General features: G+C 42.0%; 1 protein-coding gene across 5 annotated transcripts in view; it reads right to left on the bottom strand.

Moving 5' to 3' along the window:
* The window catches only part of GHR (growth hormone receptor), a gene marked incomplete at its 3' end in the record, with an annotated part of 275,896 nt that overhangs the window by 67,337 nt on the left and 191,256 nt on the right, over positions 1-17,303 (bottom strand). For all 5 annotated transcript variants that reach the window (XM_079915975.1, XM_079915978.1, XM_079915974.1 and 2 more), the window contains one exon: positions 10,995-11,060. In XM_079915975.1, coding sequence (XP_079772101.1) covers positions 10,995-11,060 — 66 coding nt within the window. The remainder of the gene's footprint in view (positions 1-10,994; positions 11,061-17,303) is intronic.

The raw sequence follows: 17,303 nt of genomic DNA, 5'->3' as shown, positions 1-17,303 counted from the left end.
GGTACAAATATACAATGGAATAGTACTCAGCTATAAAAAAGCACAAAATAATGTCATTTGCAATGACATGGATGGACTTAGAGATTGTCATACTGAGTGAAGTAGGTCAGCCAGAGAAAGACAAATATCATATGATATTGGTTATATGCGGAATCTAAAAAAAATGGTACAAATGAACCTATTTACAAAACAGAAATAGAATCACAGATGTAGAAAACGAACTTATGGTTACCAAGGGGGAAAGGGGGAGGGGAGGGATAAATTGGGAGATTGGGATCGACATAATACATTACTATATATAAAACAGGTAACTAATAAGAACCTACTGTACAGCACAGGGAATTCTACTCAATACTCTGTAATGACCTATATGGAGATAGAATCTAAAAAAGAGTGGATATATGTATATGTATAACTGACTCACTTTGCTGTACAGCAGAAACTAACACAACATTGTAAATCAACTATACTCCAATAAAATTTAATTAAAAAATATACTACTCCAATATGAGATATATTCTACTAGATCCAGCATCCTTCTTATCCTCCCAGAAAATATACACAGGAGATAAGCTCTGGTGAGTGGGGTGAGGACGTGGGTAGGATGCTTCCAGAAACCCAGGCTACTACTACTTTTTCAGGAGGAGTAATAGCAGTAGTAGCAGCAGCAATAGTAAAAACAATAAAGTATCTAATATTTATTCCTTACCTACTTTGTGCCAGGAATTTTCCTGTGTACCTATCTGCTCCTCACAATGACCATTTGAGATATATGTTAATATCTCCACTGACAAATGGATAAATCAGAGTTCACAGCATGTCAGCCGTATGCCAGGCGCACACACACAGGACCAACTCAGGGTCTCCAGCTCCCCAGACTCCAAAGTGCTCATCCCACAGCCTGGGACACCAACTGAAACCAATAACAGAATTTGCCACAATCACTAGTGGCTGATAAGAACAAACACCTCCAATACTTTTGTAGGACCTTCTTGTCTGCTTTTCCCCACGAGAAAGAAAAATGGCAGAAGAGGAAATGCATCTGCTGCTCTCAGATTCAGGAAACAATTCTCCTCAGTGTTGGTCTTAGTGTTGTGGAGAGGATGTCAAACTCAAACACCATGAAATCTAAGCTAATGCCTCCCCCCCCACTTCCCTTCTGCATTTGCTCTCAAGTCATTCCTGGAACTCATGTGGCATTCATTTAACCAATAGTAAGCCCCCATTTTGTATCAGGCCCTGTTTATGTTGTGGAGGAAAGGAGCAGAGCATATAAAGATGAGGGAAGATCTTCCCTTTGAGAACTTACAACTGAAGGGAAGCTACCATATGTACACAAGCCACTTGACTTCAATGCAAAAGATGCACAACTTCGAACGCTTTTGGAATTCAGAAAAAGAAGAGCTTCTGTCGCAGTAAGGATGCTATCCAGGTGTTTCTCCATTTCTCCGGGGTTTGCTTGGCAGGAGCTTCGCAGTGACAGGTGCACAGACCCACTCCTGCAAATATTTGCTCTCCAATGAATCCAAATTTGTCGTGTTAAAATTCTATTTACTAAGGAATATTAAGTGAGAAAAAAGAAGAGCTAAAGGCTGCTTTTCCATAACATATGAAAATGAAAATATAACCTGTAGCAGTAAAGACATGAATGTTACTTGAGAACATGTTGAGGACACACAAAGGCCATTCATCTGAACGGTAACATCTACTACAATGTTGTGAGGTTTCTGGTTTACAAGTCTTTCACGGTGCACGATTTCCTAAAAGGAGAGTCTTCTGTCTGTATTCTTCAGCCTGAGTTCAGTGGCAGCAGTCGGTTTATGGACGATCCACAAACCTGTAAAGTCAAGTCTGCCCTCAAACTGGAGCTGTGTGTTACACCGACCATAACTCTTCATAAGATAAATATTATGTGATAATGATGACATATCTCAGACAGTTCAGTTGCAAATTATTGCCCATTCAATCCATCACCAAGCATTTACAGATGCTCAGCTTTCATTTCGTGGAATACCAATAATAATAAAAATGTACAAGTCCACACCGATCAGCAGATACTGTTAATCTTACTTTGCAATAGAGTGTATTTCAGAAGAGTTGACTGTGAAGGAAATTCATAAAGTGAATCCTGAATTCTCATTTATGTCAGTTACCAACTGAAAATAATTTTCTATAGGAGATTAAAAGACAACAACCAATACAAACATGATGACTAGTTCCATAAAATACCTTTTTATAGAAACAATCTTTTTCTGTTTATAACAGGGGTTGACATACTTTTTCTTCAAGGGCCAGATAGTAAATATTTCAGGCTTGTGGACCTATGTTTTAGCTACCCAACTCTGACATTGTATCCCCAAAAGAGCCATAAATAATCTGAAACAAATAGATCTGGCTGTGTTGCAATAAAACTTTACTTACAAAACGACTGAGGACAATAGTTTGCCAACCCCTGGTTCAAATAATTGTTGACCTTAAAAAAAAAGTAGCTGATTTTGTATCATATATTGTGAATTACATGCAAATCAATTTCCTATAAATTATATATATTTAAAAGCCCTTTGAAAGTTGTATAACCTATTTTCTAAATGATAAGTTCTTTATTTAGTAATTCGTCATCTCTTATTTTTGGTTTAAATATATATTGCATATATTTGCCATAAGGTACTCTATTATTTGAACTTCTACTCAATGGTCCTATGTTTGAATTCCATAAATCTTTTTATAAATATGGTGTGTAGTCTGCTTTCTCAGTGCATAGATTAATCTGTATTAAAATCAGGGGCCACCTGTATGATGAATTCAAGGTTTTTTCCTTAGTGCAAAAGTGCACATTATCTGAAAAACTGTGCATCACACGTTGGAGCTGGTAGGAACAAAGGCCTTTCTGGAATGACAGAGCCTAGGCCTTTCTGGAATGACAGAGCCTAGGCCTTTCTGGAATGACAGAGCCCAGCCTCTGTCTCTCCCTAGAGAGGCTTCTGTGCACAGAAGCCAGAGTTCTCTTGAGAGCAGTGATTACAGAGTTGGTTTTGAAGCTGTAGAACTAAGCAAGTCGTCAGGGCTGCAGTCTGGAACTCAAAGGTCACAGTCAACTTTGGGATGCTTTAACTTTCCAGTCACTAAAAAGAGTTCACCACCCACTGGGGTCACCTAGGGTGAAAGAATGTTTGTCTTGGATTTCACCCCTGAAAAATGTGTGTTATGCTTTGGAAGAGAAACCATACTAGGAATGGGTATGTAGAGTACACACAGGCCCACTGGAATTTTTAGAGAGATGCTTAATCATCCTCAGACTTCAAAAAAAAAATGTTACTTCTACAGTCGAGGCTTTCCGAGACATATGCCCACAGATTTCTAATTCTCTTCTTACTGTTTGGCTTCCAGAATAAACAGACAACCTTGATATATGTTGACAATCAGAAAGGACCTGCAGGGGCTCGAGGAGGCTGACCTTGAGCTGTGGTTTCACTCCCCCTCTAGACGTTCACTAACGCTGGTCTGAGCGCGTGCACAGAGAACAGGTCTCTCGTAAACTCAGTGGGAAATATCTACTCACCACTGATTATGGCTCAGCAAATTGCTGGGAGTTGAGGAGGATAAAAAAAGTCAAGCCCTAATATTTATCTTACAAAGAATCCTTACCTCCCAACAATTATATGTGAAAGCAGGGAGTGTATAATGAAGCAGTAACACTGGGAAACTAATAGCAGGCATTATCTGAGTATTTCAGCCTGGAAAAAGTCACTGTCAAGCCCCTATTTTGAGATAACTAAACACTGTTATTTGAATTCTCAATAACATGCATTATCTACACTTCATTTTGCTCATCTAGGAGCAGATACAAAGCATCGCATGGACGGTACCTTCTCTACTCTCTTGTTGGTCTGTCAAACAGACTTGGGAAAGCTGTTTTGTCTCTACCTCCGTTTCTTCTTCTATAAAGTGCATAAGTCTACCGGCCTCCCTCCAACCTCAGAGAAGCAAGGAAGGGGGATAAAGAGCCTTTGCAGGATGCTTGGCATTATCAGGATATCAGTGCTGTCTGCGAGTCAGGATGGGCTACCACTAGTTTGGGTGCAAGGGGGAGCCAACATAAACACCGTTTCCTTAAAAGGGATCATAATAATCTGTGTTTACTTACTGAATCATTTGCTGAGTTGTTTATAAACAGCAGACTGTAAAGAATTCAATGTCAGCTTCGATGTCAGAGTCCAATGCTGCTCTCTAATGCATGTCCAAAGCTCAAGTTCTTTGTAACCAAGAAAGGCTGCACATTCTCTCTGAGATACCGTTCCTGCACGGACACACTTCCCTTATGTTGTGTTTCTTTTACGTGTACTGTCAGCTTGTGCTTATTGTAGCTGTATTGTCAGTTAATAAGCCCTTAAGGTTGAAACTATCTGATGAAAAAGAATGATTAAGGCTGAGAGGGTCATTCGGCTCTTACAGGGGCAGGGATGGGTCACAGGCAGGAGAGGGGCTGCTATTGCCTTGGCAGCTGAAGTGCCCACAGGATAGCACAGTGATGACACAGAAACACACCCCAAGACTAGACCATGACACTGGTCCCATGACCTGAAGCTAAGGTTCTGTGGAAGGCTTTTGGGAAAGACTGTAAGTCTATTAGTAATGGACGAGAGAAATGTCTCCTCCTGCCTATTTTAATTTCTCTCCTTTCATAAATGACTGCCGGAGGACGTAAAGGTACCCTATGGTAGCCAAAGAATACTTAAGATACCAGGCAGAAAACTTGGCTTCTATTTTTTGAATTTTTTTCGTGTGCATGCAAAATCCACTGACTGTTTGTTAAACACTCGGCATTTGCCAGGCCCTTACAGGTACTGTAAGATACAAGGATGTAAAAGACGTAGCCCTTATCCTTAGGAATAGTACAGTCTATTAGAGGGAACAGAAAGTGCATGAGTCTCCATTAGGTTGAAACAAATGACATAATGATATGATGGTCCAAAATAGAGTTGACTATGGGAAATTTCATACAGTTCAATTCTAATTCTTGTTGGAATATAAATAAGAGCCCCAAGAGAATACAATAAACACCGTGGGACCAGGTACTATCCTAACTACTTTAAATGTATCAACACTTGTAATTCTCACCACAATTTTATGAGGTAGGTACTATTAGCATCTTTATTTTAGAAGTAAAACAAAACAAAACAGAACTAGGTACAGAGAGGTCATGAAACTTAGGTAAGATCAGGCAGGAAGTAAGTAATAGAACTGGGACTTGACCCAAAGCTGTCTTGCTGCAGAGGCTGAGTTCTTCAAGTACTGTGCTATATACTACCTCTCCTAGAGAGGGAGAGAGAAAGGGCTTCAGAGATTCTAAGATGGAAGTGTGCATTCTCTTGGGGGAACTGGGAAAACCTTTGTGGATAAGGCGATATTTGAAGTATGCCTTAAAGACAAAATCCTTGAAGGACTGTTCCCACCTGGGAGGTAAGAAGAGGGAATTTCTGACAAAGGGGTCATTATGAATGGCTATAATGAAGCAAGAATTCAGGGGACACAAACATGGGTGTACATAGTACATAAGCAAGATGAGGCTATGTTGTGGGCCTTCTTAAATGCCAGGGAGATGAGTTTATTCATAATTTAGGAAACAGTGGGGAGCTACTGAAGATGATGGGGCAGAAGAATCACTGGATCAAAGGTAGACAAGAATGAATGTGGAAGCAGAGGGTAGGATGGCTGGGGACAGGGAAAAAATAGGAGGTAGGGAAGAAAAATTAGGAGGCTAGGACAGGAGTCCAGCTAAGAATGTACAGTAAGGACCCCAACAAGCAAAATGACAGTTACTATATTAAATTTTTGTCTCCTATAAGTGTCTTTATTGAAAAGTAACTCACCATTGTAAAGGAAGTTGTTGAACTTATAAAAATTGAAGCAATTCATTTCTGTGCCCATCTAATATGATAATCTTCTGGGATTCTTTCAAAACTGCATTCTGACCTCAGTCATGGATGTTTATGTTCAGGACGCCTGTTTTCATAAAATCTTGGACAAATTTATGCTCCAGATGCCAGTCAATGAAACTTCAGTAGTTTTCTCCAGTTGGATATTCATTTTATTTTGAGGTGGAAATGCCACTGATCACACAATTGACACTTTCATAGTAATACGTGACAAATTCAGTGAAAAGGTGTGGCTTTAATAAAGACAGGAAAAATCCCCCTCAGAACGATGTGCAATCTTTTAATAATTTCTCTATGTGTTTAATAAGTCTTAAGTATTTGGCCCATACGATCATCAAATCCTCTGCCAAAAACCAACTGTGAGAGAGAAATGACATTACTGGAAAAACACAAAGCACATGGGACCACAGCAGCCTAACTCGGGAGTCTGCCTTCTTCAGGAGCACTAACAACGTTTTGCTTTTCTCTAGAAGATTCTAACCATCCTCATCACTCTCTCCCACAACTAAAAGCAGCTTTCTTTGTAGTAAGTTTGCACCGTGACTTCTTTAAAGTATACAAAGATGCCTACCTCTTTAAACCGTAAACTCCGTCAATATCCTTCTCATCCTATATGTGGGTCTTTGCTCCGATTTATGCCTCTGCATAGGTGAAGTATGCTGCTACCCACGTGCATGGGCTAAAAAGTCCTCATGGGACTTTTAAAAATAGCTCTTTGTTTCCAGAAAATATTTCTCAAGCCTGTACTCTGCAGAAGGTATGTTAGTATGTGCCCATTACCACACAAACACCTATTCACATGGATTAGGTCCACGCAAAAAGCAGGCAGAAAGCAAAGCCCCGAGGGCTTAGAAGCTGGGACAGATACTTTTTGGTGAGCAAGAGAAGGAAGAGATGAACGCAATGGGCAATTCTTTAAGTGGCGCATGGCATGGGTTAATTTTAGCTGGTCCGGTTTGACCGCGTGCTTTTTTTCCAGAGTTACTGATGCTTGGCAATGCTATGTATAGACTGTGTTAACTGAAGATAAGTGATGTGCTGTAGTCATGGCTCCCTGAGTTGTTTCAGGGCAGAATATGTCAGCTTGTCAATGCTGCTTAGCAATATAATTAAATTTATGATTTGCACCTAAATTCAGTGGAACTGGGGGCTGATGGTAAGGCTGTCCACATAGCTAGGGTGCGCCTACATGATGAGCTCACTCTAGGAAACTCCATCACGAGCAGACTTTGGGCTTCCTGGTACCAAGGTGCTTGGCAGGCACACAGGTAGTGGTTCCAGACCTGGAGACACAGGGTGTCTGGTGTGACTGTGCAGTGAGAGGACGAAGAGGCCTCCAGACCCCGGTCAGTGCACTCCCCTCATCTGCTGTTGCCCTAGTGTATCCTTTGCCTGTAAGGAAGCTATCCTCTGAGTATAAACCATTTGATTCCTATGAGTCCTTTTAGCAACACTGAAGGTGATTAATGGGCAATTAACACAGGTAGCGAGATCTCTTCCTCCATGAATGCCCCCCCCCACCCCCCGCCCCTGAGATCCAAGAGGCTCCACGATAACAAGGGGGGCTGGTGGGAATTGTCAAGAGTGCTGAAGGGTGGGTAGCCAGGGAGCTATTAAGGATACTTCCATTTAGTTAATTTATTTGCAATATCATTTATTACTTACAATGTTCAAGGTACCATTTGAGGTACTGTGAGTTATACAACTCTGAATAAGACACAGCTGTTCATAATCCAGATGGGGAGATAAGAGAAATACGCAAATAACTACACTCCAAAGCAGCGTGTAATATATCCCCTCAGAGTGATACGAAACCGTGTGACCTCTCAAAGACACACACAGAGGAGGGAGGAAGTGCTTCAGGCCAAGGGTCAGAGTGTTCTGGCTGAACCTTAAAGTATGGGCAGGATTTATATTTCCAGAATGCTGGGTGAGGCGGAAGGATGATAGTTCTGGAAGATGGGACGGCACGAGCAAAGTCCCAGAGGAGGGAAAGCATAGTGGTCCTGGGGAGTAGTGGGTAGTCTAGACTTACAAGCTGGGGTCAGGTGACAGATGGTGGATTTGAGTGTCTTGGGATAGGATTGCAGTTTAAAATTTAGGCAGTGGGGAAGGTGCTAAAGATAGTTAGGGTTATTTAGAACAGAGGGATATGTTGGATTCTGAAAATCGTTATTGGCAGAGGAAGATGGATACAAGGAAGGAGAGACGGGGTAGGGTGTGGAAGGAGACAGCTACTCAAGGGTTATTGTGGTAGCCCAAGCGTAGAGTAAAGGTGGCCTGCAGGAGGGTCGTGGCCTTTATTTACGTTTGGACAGTTCTGTCTAGGATTCACTCTGGGAGGGTTTATTTATTTTTCTTCCACAGGTTTTGCTTTGAATCTGAGAATTCAGAAAAGTGCACATAGGAAATATATACATTACAATTGTGAACTGACAGTTCTTGAACACTAGCTTTTTGTGTAAAACTATCTCCTTAGGGGGAATATGACCTCCCTGAGGTCAGGACAATATCTTACACATTTCTTTCTTCCTCAAGGTGTAGAGCTAGCCAGTGCTGGGTGCATGGCAGGGAGTTAAACATTTGTGATACAGTGACTGTGTCCACAGTGACACAGTGAGGATACGGGAGCCCTAGGGTCTGTTGCGTCTCAGTGAGATGCTTGGATGATAAAGGTGGCCATGTGTCCTAGTGAGTGCACTGTGGAAGGTGCCTAGTGATACAGACATATCCGTTGACGTGGGGTACTTTATCCAGTCAGTCCTGAGACAGAGGGCAGGTAACTTCAGATAAGGAGAAGCTGGAAGGATAGGATTCTTCCTTGCGTGGGGAGCTCAGTGTCTGTGTGACGTGCCACAGATGAAGGGTAATAGCTATTATTCTTGTTTATCACAAGGACAGAAGATCAACATATGCCAAGTGACTGGCAGCAATTTCAACACATCTGCCATACTCAGAGGTTGTATTCCAACAAGGCCCACAGCTTACGGTCCTCAGACCCCATGACTTGACAAAGACAATGGCTTGGGGAAATCTTACCACCACTTTGGGGGCAAGAGAAGGGCAGTGTATTGTGGTTGTGTGTTGGGGAGGGTTCCAGTGTGGGATGGAGCACGCACCATTAGTAAACCATTCTTAACTGATTCCTTCTTATTTCCTTACAGAAAGCAGCAATAAGTCACATCATCTGCTGAGTGAAGGCTTTGGAATATACTGGCTGGGATAACCCAAACATAAGCAACAGCTAATCTTTCTACAACCCCTCACATTAATTAGGGAGCAGATTAACATGTCAGATGATTCTAAAACAGGAGGGTTGTAGAGTTCGCGGTCTGGCACAACTGATGAATCGATGACGTTTGTTAAAAACAGCACCAACCCTCCTTTTCAGTCACCTCCAAGAAAAATGATGTTTACATCGCCTATTAGAAAAGGACTCTGCAATTTAGTCACAAAACCCCAATTATAGTTTCATGATGCCGTTATGATCCCTGAAAGAGCAATGGCTTAAACACAGTCAGGTACACTAACCTCCCTTCCTTTATTTTGTAATGTGGACTCGAGCACATACTTCAACTGAGGAAAAGAAAATCCATCCTTAGAATTTAATTGAAGGTGCCTACTATGTGATCACGTTTTTTTTTTTTAGGTCACGCGAGGGATTTAGAAGAAGCAGAAAACATAGGCTTTGCCTTAATTAATTGAGACATAATTAATTTGTGCAGCGCACACAACTCATTGAGTCCTGCACATGGTATGAACACATGCATGAAGATGTTGTGAGGTAATGCTATCACGGAGCAGTGGACAGAATTTCAGAGCCCAAGGCGATTTGGTTGAAGGGACAAATTTGACTGTCTGGTAATGTGATCACTAGGTAAAGAAATATCTCAAAATAATAATGACAATACAATACAGGACTTATAAAACAAAAATGCAGATTCCTAAACTCAGTAAACTAATTGTTGGCCCACAATAATGTCTTTTTTTCTTTGCATTAATTTGGGCTTACTTAACCTCTAAGGATAAGCTTATTAGAAAAATAAAGAAGCATTCGTTTTTTCCAAAGAGGAAATGCAGGTGGCTAACAGGCCCATGAAACATGGCTCAACACTGATAATCATCAGGCAAATACAAATCAAAACCACAATGAGATCTCGCCTCACACCTGGCAGAATAGCTAACATCGAAAAGAACACAAATAACAAATGTTGGCGAGGATGTTGAGCAAAGGGGATCCTCATGCACTTTTGGTGAGAAGGTAAATTGGTGCAACCACTGTGGAAAACAGTATGGAGCTTTCTCAAAAAACTAGAAATAGGACTACCAGATGACCCAGCAATTCCACTCCTGGGTACAAACAAAAACACTAATTTGAAAATATATACTCACCCCAATGTTCACAGCAGCATTATTTACAATTGCCAAGGTATGGAAGCAACCTACGTGTCCATCAACAGATGAATGGATAGAGAAGATGTGTTGTATGTACAATGGGATACTACTCAACCATAAAAAGAATGAAATTTTGCTATTTGCAGCAACATGGATGGACTTGGAGGATATTATGCTAAGTGAAGTAAGTCAGACAGAGAAAGACAAATACTGTATGATATCACTTATATGTGGAATCTAGAACAATCAACAAACTAATGAATAAAACAGAAAAGAAGCAGACTCACAGATCATAGAGAATAAACTAGTGGTTACCAGTGGGGAGAGGGAAGGAGGGAGGGGCAAGACGGGGGTAGAGGAAAGAAAGGGTTATTATGGGATTATATGAAATCATTTGCATGAAACTTTTGAAAATTGTAAAGAACTTTGGAATTTAAAGGATCTTTCGTTCAATTAAAAAAAAAGGGAAAATAAAGAAGCAGCCTTGCAGAAAAGTTGAAAAAGAAATTCTGAAAAAAAAATTTGTTAGTTTGCCTGTGTAATTTCAGTCAGTCATTCATCCAGTTACCATATCCCAAATAAAATAGGGAAAGGACAGTAGCTTGAATTACAGTAAAACCTGGACACTATCGTTGAAGGCAGAAAAGGGAGTGAAATTCTTACTTGTCTCTAGGCCTGGATGAACTCTCTGCAGACTCTGAGACGCTCTGACAAGGATAGCTGGTGTGGCTGGAACAGAAAGAGATGAAAACCATTAGTTACCCCTACAAAAAGTGGTCTGATGTGACTTTCTTACAATCTCATTTTCAAATGTCAAAATGTGACCAGGCCCAACCTCATAACAATTCTCTCCTTTTTCTTTCTTTTTCAAACTAAAATTGCACCTACCCTCTAAAAAGAACTCCTAAATATTCAGAGCAAATGGAAACCTTCTGGTCTTAGCTGCCTCTGGTCTCATGCCTGGACACAGTCAGGAGGATGAAAAATTGCCTTCCTACAACATTTGAGTCCAAACTTAAGTCTTGCTTGTGGAAACAAGGAGGAACATAAATTCTTTTTTAAAAAAAGTATTAAAAACAGTTCAGTCAAAAGCGTTTATTCTTAGAAATAAACATGTGAGCAACCCTGGGAATAGGGAAGGAATGAGGGGAAGTGAGAAGTTGGACAAGAGGGGGACAGAAATTTAGGATGCGAGATGGCAATGAGTCATCTAATATAAAAGCAGTTTTAATTTTATTGATACTAGTATTAGGTTGCATTAAAAACAGGAAAAATGGGCTTCCCTGGTGGCGCAGTGGTTGAGAGTCCGCCTGCCGATGCAGGGGACACGGCTTCGTGCCCCGTTCTGGGAGGATCCCACATGCCGCGGAGCGGCTGGGCCCGTGAGCCATGGCTGCTGAGCCTGTGCGTCCGGAGCCTGTGCTCCGCAACGGGAGAGGCCACAACAGTGAGAGGCCCGCGTACCGCAAAAAAATAAACGAGAACAAAAACAAAAACAGGAAAAATGGAAAATGATCAATGTAGTTATCATTCAACTGTTGAAATGCGTTGAACTGCAAACACCTCAGCTACAAAAGTATTGTAACTGTTATCTGGGCTTGGTGGAGAAGGGGGTGTCTCCAAGATTCCTCCCATCCCATCAGGCTATCCGTGGGTTATTAGAGAGGCAGTTTGGTCCAGGCCCACGACAAACAGAGAGCATCACCTCAAAGCAGCGAAGCTGCTGCTGCTTTTGGTCCTCAATAGAAACCCACAGTAACAGCGCTAAGAAATCTTTCTTTGATATGAAAAAAGGAAGAGGAAGAAAATGAAGATGCATGGGCAGTGGAGCTGGCCCACACCCATCTCCCTGAATTTCAGGGAGGGTGAATCCTGTCCATCTGTCCTGATCCACTTCTCAATGTGCTTTTTTACTAACTCCCCCCACCTGGCTGACTACTAGGAAGCAGCTGTCGGGTCTGAAGTTCAGAATATAGAACCTAACAGAGGAAGTTAAGATCCTTTCACTAAATACTGCAGAATTCTAACGCGTGAAAGTTTTTGCAGCCTGGGCATATCAGTGAGAGCGTTTTTCCAAGCGAAGTTAGGTTTGGGGGCCTTTGGTGAATTGATATTTTAAATTCTGTGTGACTATTAGCTCTGGAAGGGTTTCTTTTCAGTCTCTCTCTAAATTTTAATATTAACTTCATCTGTAGAAGCTCATTTACTCCCAAATACAATAAAGAATTACGACAGAAAGCAAATGGAATACACGTTTCCCTAGAGGAGATAATGTACTACAGATTGATTTTAACGTGGCCAGAAAGGAAAACTGCATTTTATGAAAATCCCCTCAAGTCTACTCACTGTCTTGATAGCCTTAGTCTTTATTATTACCATTGTCTAGACCCCAACCCCTGCCTTTAATTCCTTGCTACAAATCAGAGAACACTTTATTACCCCTTGCACTAAATTGGGCACCAGAATGTTATTTTTGGTCAAGGTTTGGCAAGTTTGTATAACTTCCAACTGTGAATGACCTATTTCACTGAAAACTATATATGACTTGAGAAAGTCCCGCTAGCTCAAAAAAAGAGGAAAATTAAGTTAATCATGGGATGACACGCAATCATGTGTGTTATTTTTGTCAAAATTATCCAGCAAGTTTGTCTCAATTTTCAGCTTGAAAGTGAGTAAACAGACCCCAGTTTCCAGGCTCAGATCAGCAGGAAAGTTGACGAATTTCTCCAGAATGACGACTGATATGGAATGTGGGCATCAGTTAGGAGGCCCCAAGGAGCCCACAGAGCCAAACCTCAGGCCCGGAAATGCTTGGGGAGCACTGGCCACCGTTGACTCTTCCCAAACCAGGATTTTGCTTTCTTTGCAGACAGACGTCTGGTGCTTTCCTCCTTATGGTGTATTTGGTAACACTTGCATGAAGCAGAAAGTCTTACTCAGCTAACACCCTCCACAGTATGTGATGAATCGAGGCATAAAAGGAACAAATGGCATTCTTGGGGAAGACCCACAGGTTTATGCCAGTGCCCAGAGGGTGCTGATTACAAATCGAGCACAATGAGGAAAACTGTGCCACCTTAGCAGATGGAGACGTCACCCTCAGTTGTCAATTTTAGTGTCCCAGCTGTCCTCACTGTCTGAAGTGCCGAGCGATGGAGGAAAACAAATGAAGGGTGACAATAAGCAGAGCATCACAGCTCCAGTATATCCTAGAGGAGCTTTTAAATGCTGGGCATTATAAAATGAATTAGCTGCAGCTCCTGGCCTTGGTGAGCCCACGATTTCCGGGCAGGGATCTATAAATGAAGGAGTGGTCAGCATCGGAGGGGCAATGTGGTAGCCCTTCACGAGTCTGGACAAGCTCCCTGGGGAAGGTGACCCTTTGGACAGGCGCTGAATTTGGGATAAATAAGAAATGAAAAGGAAAGGAAAGGGTAGTTGGAGCCAAGGCAAGCACTGCATAAAGACAGAGATAAGACACAACCTAGGCATGTAAAGAGCCATGATCTGAAGGGAGCGGGCGGAGCAGAGCTGACCTAGGATGTGTGGAGAGGTCAAGGGCATATTGGGAATGGTCTTTCCAAAGAACTTAATTGTGGGACTTCCCTGGTGGTCCAGAGGTTAAGAATCCACGCTTCCACTGCAGGGGGCACGGGTTTGATCCCTGGTTCTGAAACTAAGATCCCACATGCTGCAGCCAAACATAAATAAATAAAGCAATAAAGAACGGAATTGTGATCCTGCAAACACTGGAGAACTAGTACTTTGCAGTGCCTTGAGGCGGAGCTTCTCACGGCGGACCTGCCTAAGAATGAACTGCAATCTATCCTCTCCTACTTATGTCCAGCCTTGTGCTCAGCTACCCAACTATGGTACACGATTGGACCTCAGTTTCTGTCTGTAAAATGGGGACAGCTGCAGTATCTACACATGTGAGGTTTAAGTCAGTTAACACATGCAATATATTAAATATGCAATATAATAAGTGCTTGGTAAATGTTAGATATTCTTCTTGTTATTATTATTGTCACTTATTATTGCTACCACTACCCTGAAAGTAAGAGCCCATCTTTTCCAACAAAGAATTTGACAATGTTCTTACACTAGACTTTGTGAGCTTAGGGCTTTGCACATATGAGGACAGGATGCTGCCCTAAGCCCAGCATCTACTCCGGTCCTCCTGCACAGGCTGGATGCAGGCAGTGGGACTTTGGGGAAGTAGGGTCAGTGGCATCGGGGATGGTAATCTGCCTGGGACTAAATGCCATCAATTCCAGTTCTTGTAAATTGGTGAATTCCCTATTATATCAGTAAGAAAGCTAGTATGGGAGAATCAATGTTCTGGGGAGCACTGTAACTTACCAGTTGTGCAGCAATGGCATTAGAACCAGCCACGAATAGACAGTGCAAACACAACTAGGTAAACCAAGATACTGCATATAGCAACAATTTTACACGACAGGAGATAACGTAAAGGGCCTCACAGGGCATCTGCCATAAAATAAGCATTGGTTAATGTCAGCTATTGTTATCATTATTAGCTTATGGTTACTCTAATGATAATGATGTAACTATCATGAAATCTCTATTTCAACACTTCCTCTGATTGCCGTAATCATTTTACAGTATATACATGTATCAAATCATTGTGTTGTACACAAACTTGCACAGTATTTTATGTTAATTTTATCTCAATAAAGCTGGAAAAAAAAGACTTCCACTGAGAGGTTTTGCTTTCTCCCTCAAGCAGGTAAGCTGTCCTCCACCCAACAGCCCTAGAAACCATTCTTACACCCTTTGCTGTAACTGCTTATTCTCCTGTGCCCTATGACACACAGCAAGTTGCTTGAGATGGGCATTCCTTTTATCTTTGTAACGTCTGTTAGGAGCACAGGGCATGGCACCTAGCAGAAAAATAAGGCTTGCTAAAGAAATGAGGTAGATGAATTACAAATGCTTTAAACTTTGGCTTTCCAACTAAAAGGGGATCAAAGAAAAATTGTTTATTCTCAGCAAATTGTCTTTCCTTGTAAATCTCAAGTTTGCTTGACTACTTTTCCTGCCTTTTTGAAGTGTACTTATCCTTGTGCATATTCCAAAAATTTTCCCAGCTCGGATTTCAACCTCAAAGCTCTTTCCAGACCCACTTTTTTCTTTCTGTCCTTTTTTCTCTATCAAACTATGATCATCATCACGGAAGAGTATTCAATTTAAAGTCCACATCTCCTCCAGATACGCAGCCTCCTTGCAATAAGGCTGAAGTTCAAGCTCACTGTCTGGTCATATTGATGCCATGCCCCAGACCGTCCTGCTGCCTCTGAAGGGGCTGGCTGATGGCAAAGTCAAAAAATGTGTGTGAGGTGTTTACGTCTCACATTTATTGTGCCCTTAAAATGTACCAGGCACACACTTCAGGACATTTTATGATTTTTTCCATTTTATCCTCACAACAACCCTCTGAAGTGGATATTATTAGTTACATTGTATGAATGAGGGATCTGAGGCTCAAAGAAATAACTTGCCTAAGGCCACCCAGCAACTATATGGCAGAGGCCAAAGTGGAACTGGAGTCAGATTCTGACTCCACCCCACTCTATAGTTTCCCAAACTTGTCTGACCACTAAGATCTACTGTGGTGGGACTTCCCAGGTGGTGCAGTGGATACGACTCCACGCCCCCAATGCAGAGGGCCTGGGTTCAATCCCTGGCCAGGGAACTAGATCCCACATGCGTGCTGCAACTAAGAGTTCGCATGCCACAACAAAGGAGCCCATGAGACGCAACTAAGGAGCCCACCTGCCGCAACTAAGACCCAGTGCGACCAAATAAATGAATATTTAAAAAAAAAAGATCTACTGTGGCATTCATTCATTCATTCATTTACTGAAGTACAGTTGATTTAACTGTGGCATTTGTTAAACATACAGATTCCGAGGCCCTGTGCCAGCTCTACAGAATCTGAATCTCTAGGGCCCTGGTCAATCCACATGTTGGCAAGGTCCTGAGCATCTGTATGCTTACCCTGCACGCTCCATCCCCCAGCCAGGTGATCCTCATGATATGACACATTTGGAAACCTGTTCACTGCCCACTACTTTCTTGCTCTGATCAGTCACTGTGTCCTCTGTGGGGCTCCCCTTCTAGGGGTCCCCCACTAAGTGTCCACAGCTGGTGTTTATGACTTGCGCAGCCCGATTTATTTGAATGCTGCAAACATTCTGGAAAGTTATACTGATGGGGCCAGGTTGTTGAGGCTCTGGGCGGAAATACCCTTCAGGGGTTAGTTCACGAGGAACCAGGTAGGACTTGCAACACCCTGGCAGCCAGGCCTCTTCCTTTTGCTCTGTCATCGAGTGATATCTACACAGCAGGTCCTGGGGCTGCAGAGGTCATGTTGGTCATGGCTACCCCTTGGCACACCAAGTCCTGGGCCCGAGTGCAGTGACAATTCTAAACCGGAATTTCATTTCTTTTGCGGCTCACTGGCTAAATTGAATTTCCATCCATAGTTTCTCCTGAAATAAAATGTATTATCTCCTACACATTATGGCTCTTGGCAGCTCTAAAGAAGCCTGTGTAATCTGAACAGGAAATCTCTGAATCTTTCAGACAGCATTACCTCCCCAGATCTCCACTAGGGAATGTGTTTCTTCTATACTTGAATAGTAAATCATAGAGCACATTACATAAGATAATTTAAACAAACAAAAAACGGAGCTGTGAAATGATGCTGGTGGTTTCAAACACCTTTTAATGCTAAAAAAGCTGCTTCACAAACAATCTACAACAACTTTGGAGGAGAAACTGGTGTCATGAAATGAAGCACATGCTGAACTACATCTGCAGCAGCCGTATTTCGCTGTAAATGCTCTTAGAGAGCAGCTGGGCCTCGAGGTAAGAAGAATCAATGTGCAATGAGAAATCATAAAGACCTTCTTTTCCCGCAGGTCTACCTCTGGCTTAGTGGACAAA

The sequence above is a fragment of the Stenella coeruleoalba genome (assembly GCF_951394435.1).
Source record: "Stenella coeruleoalba genome assembly, chromosome: 3".
Taxonomy (NCBI): Eukaryota; Metazoa; Chordata; class Mammalia; order Artiodactyla; family Delphinidae; genus Stenella; species Stenella coeruleoalba.
This window is presented reverse-complemented; position numbering and strand designations above follow the sequence as displayed.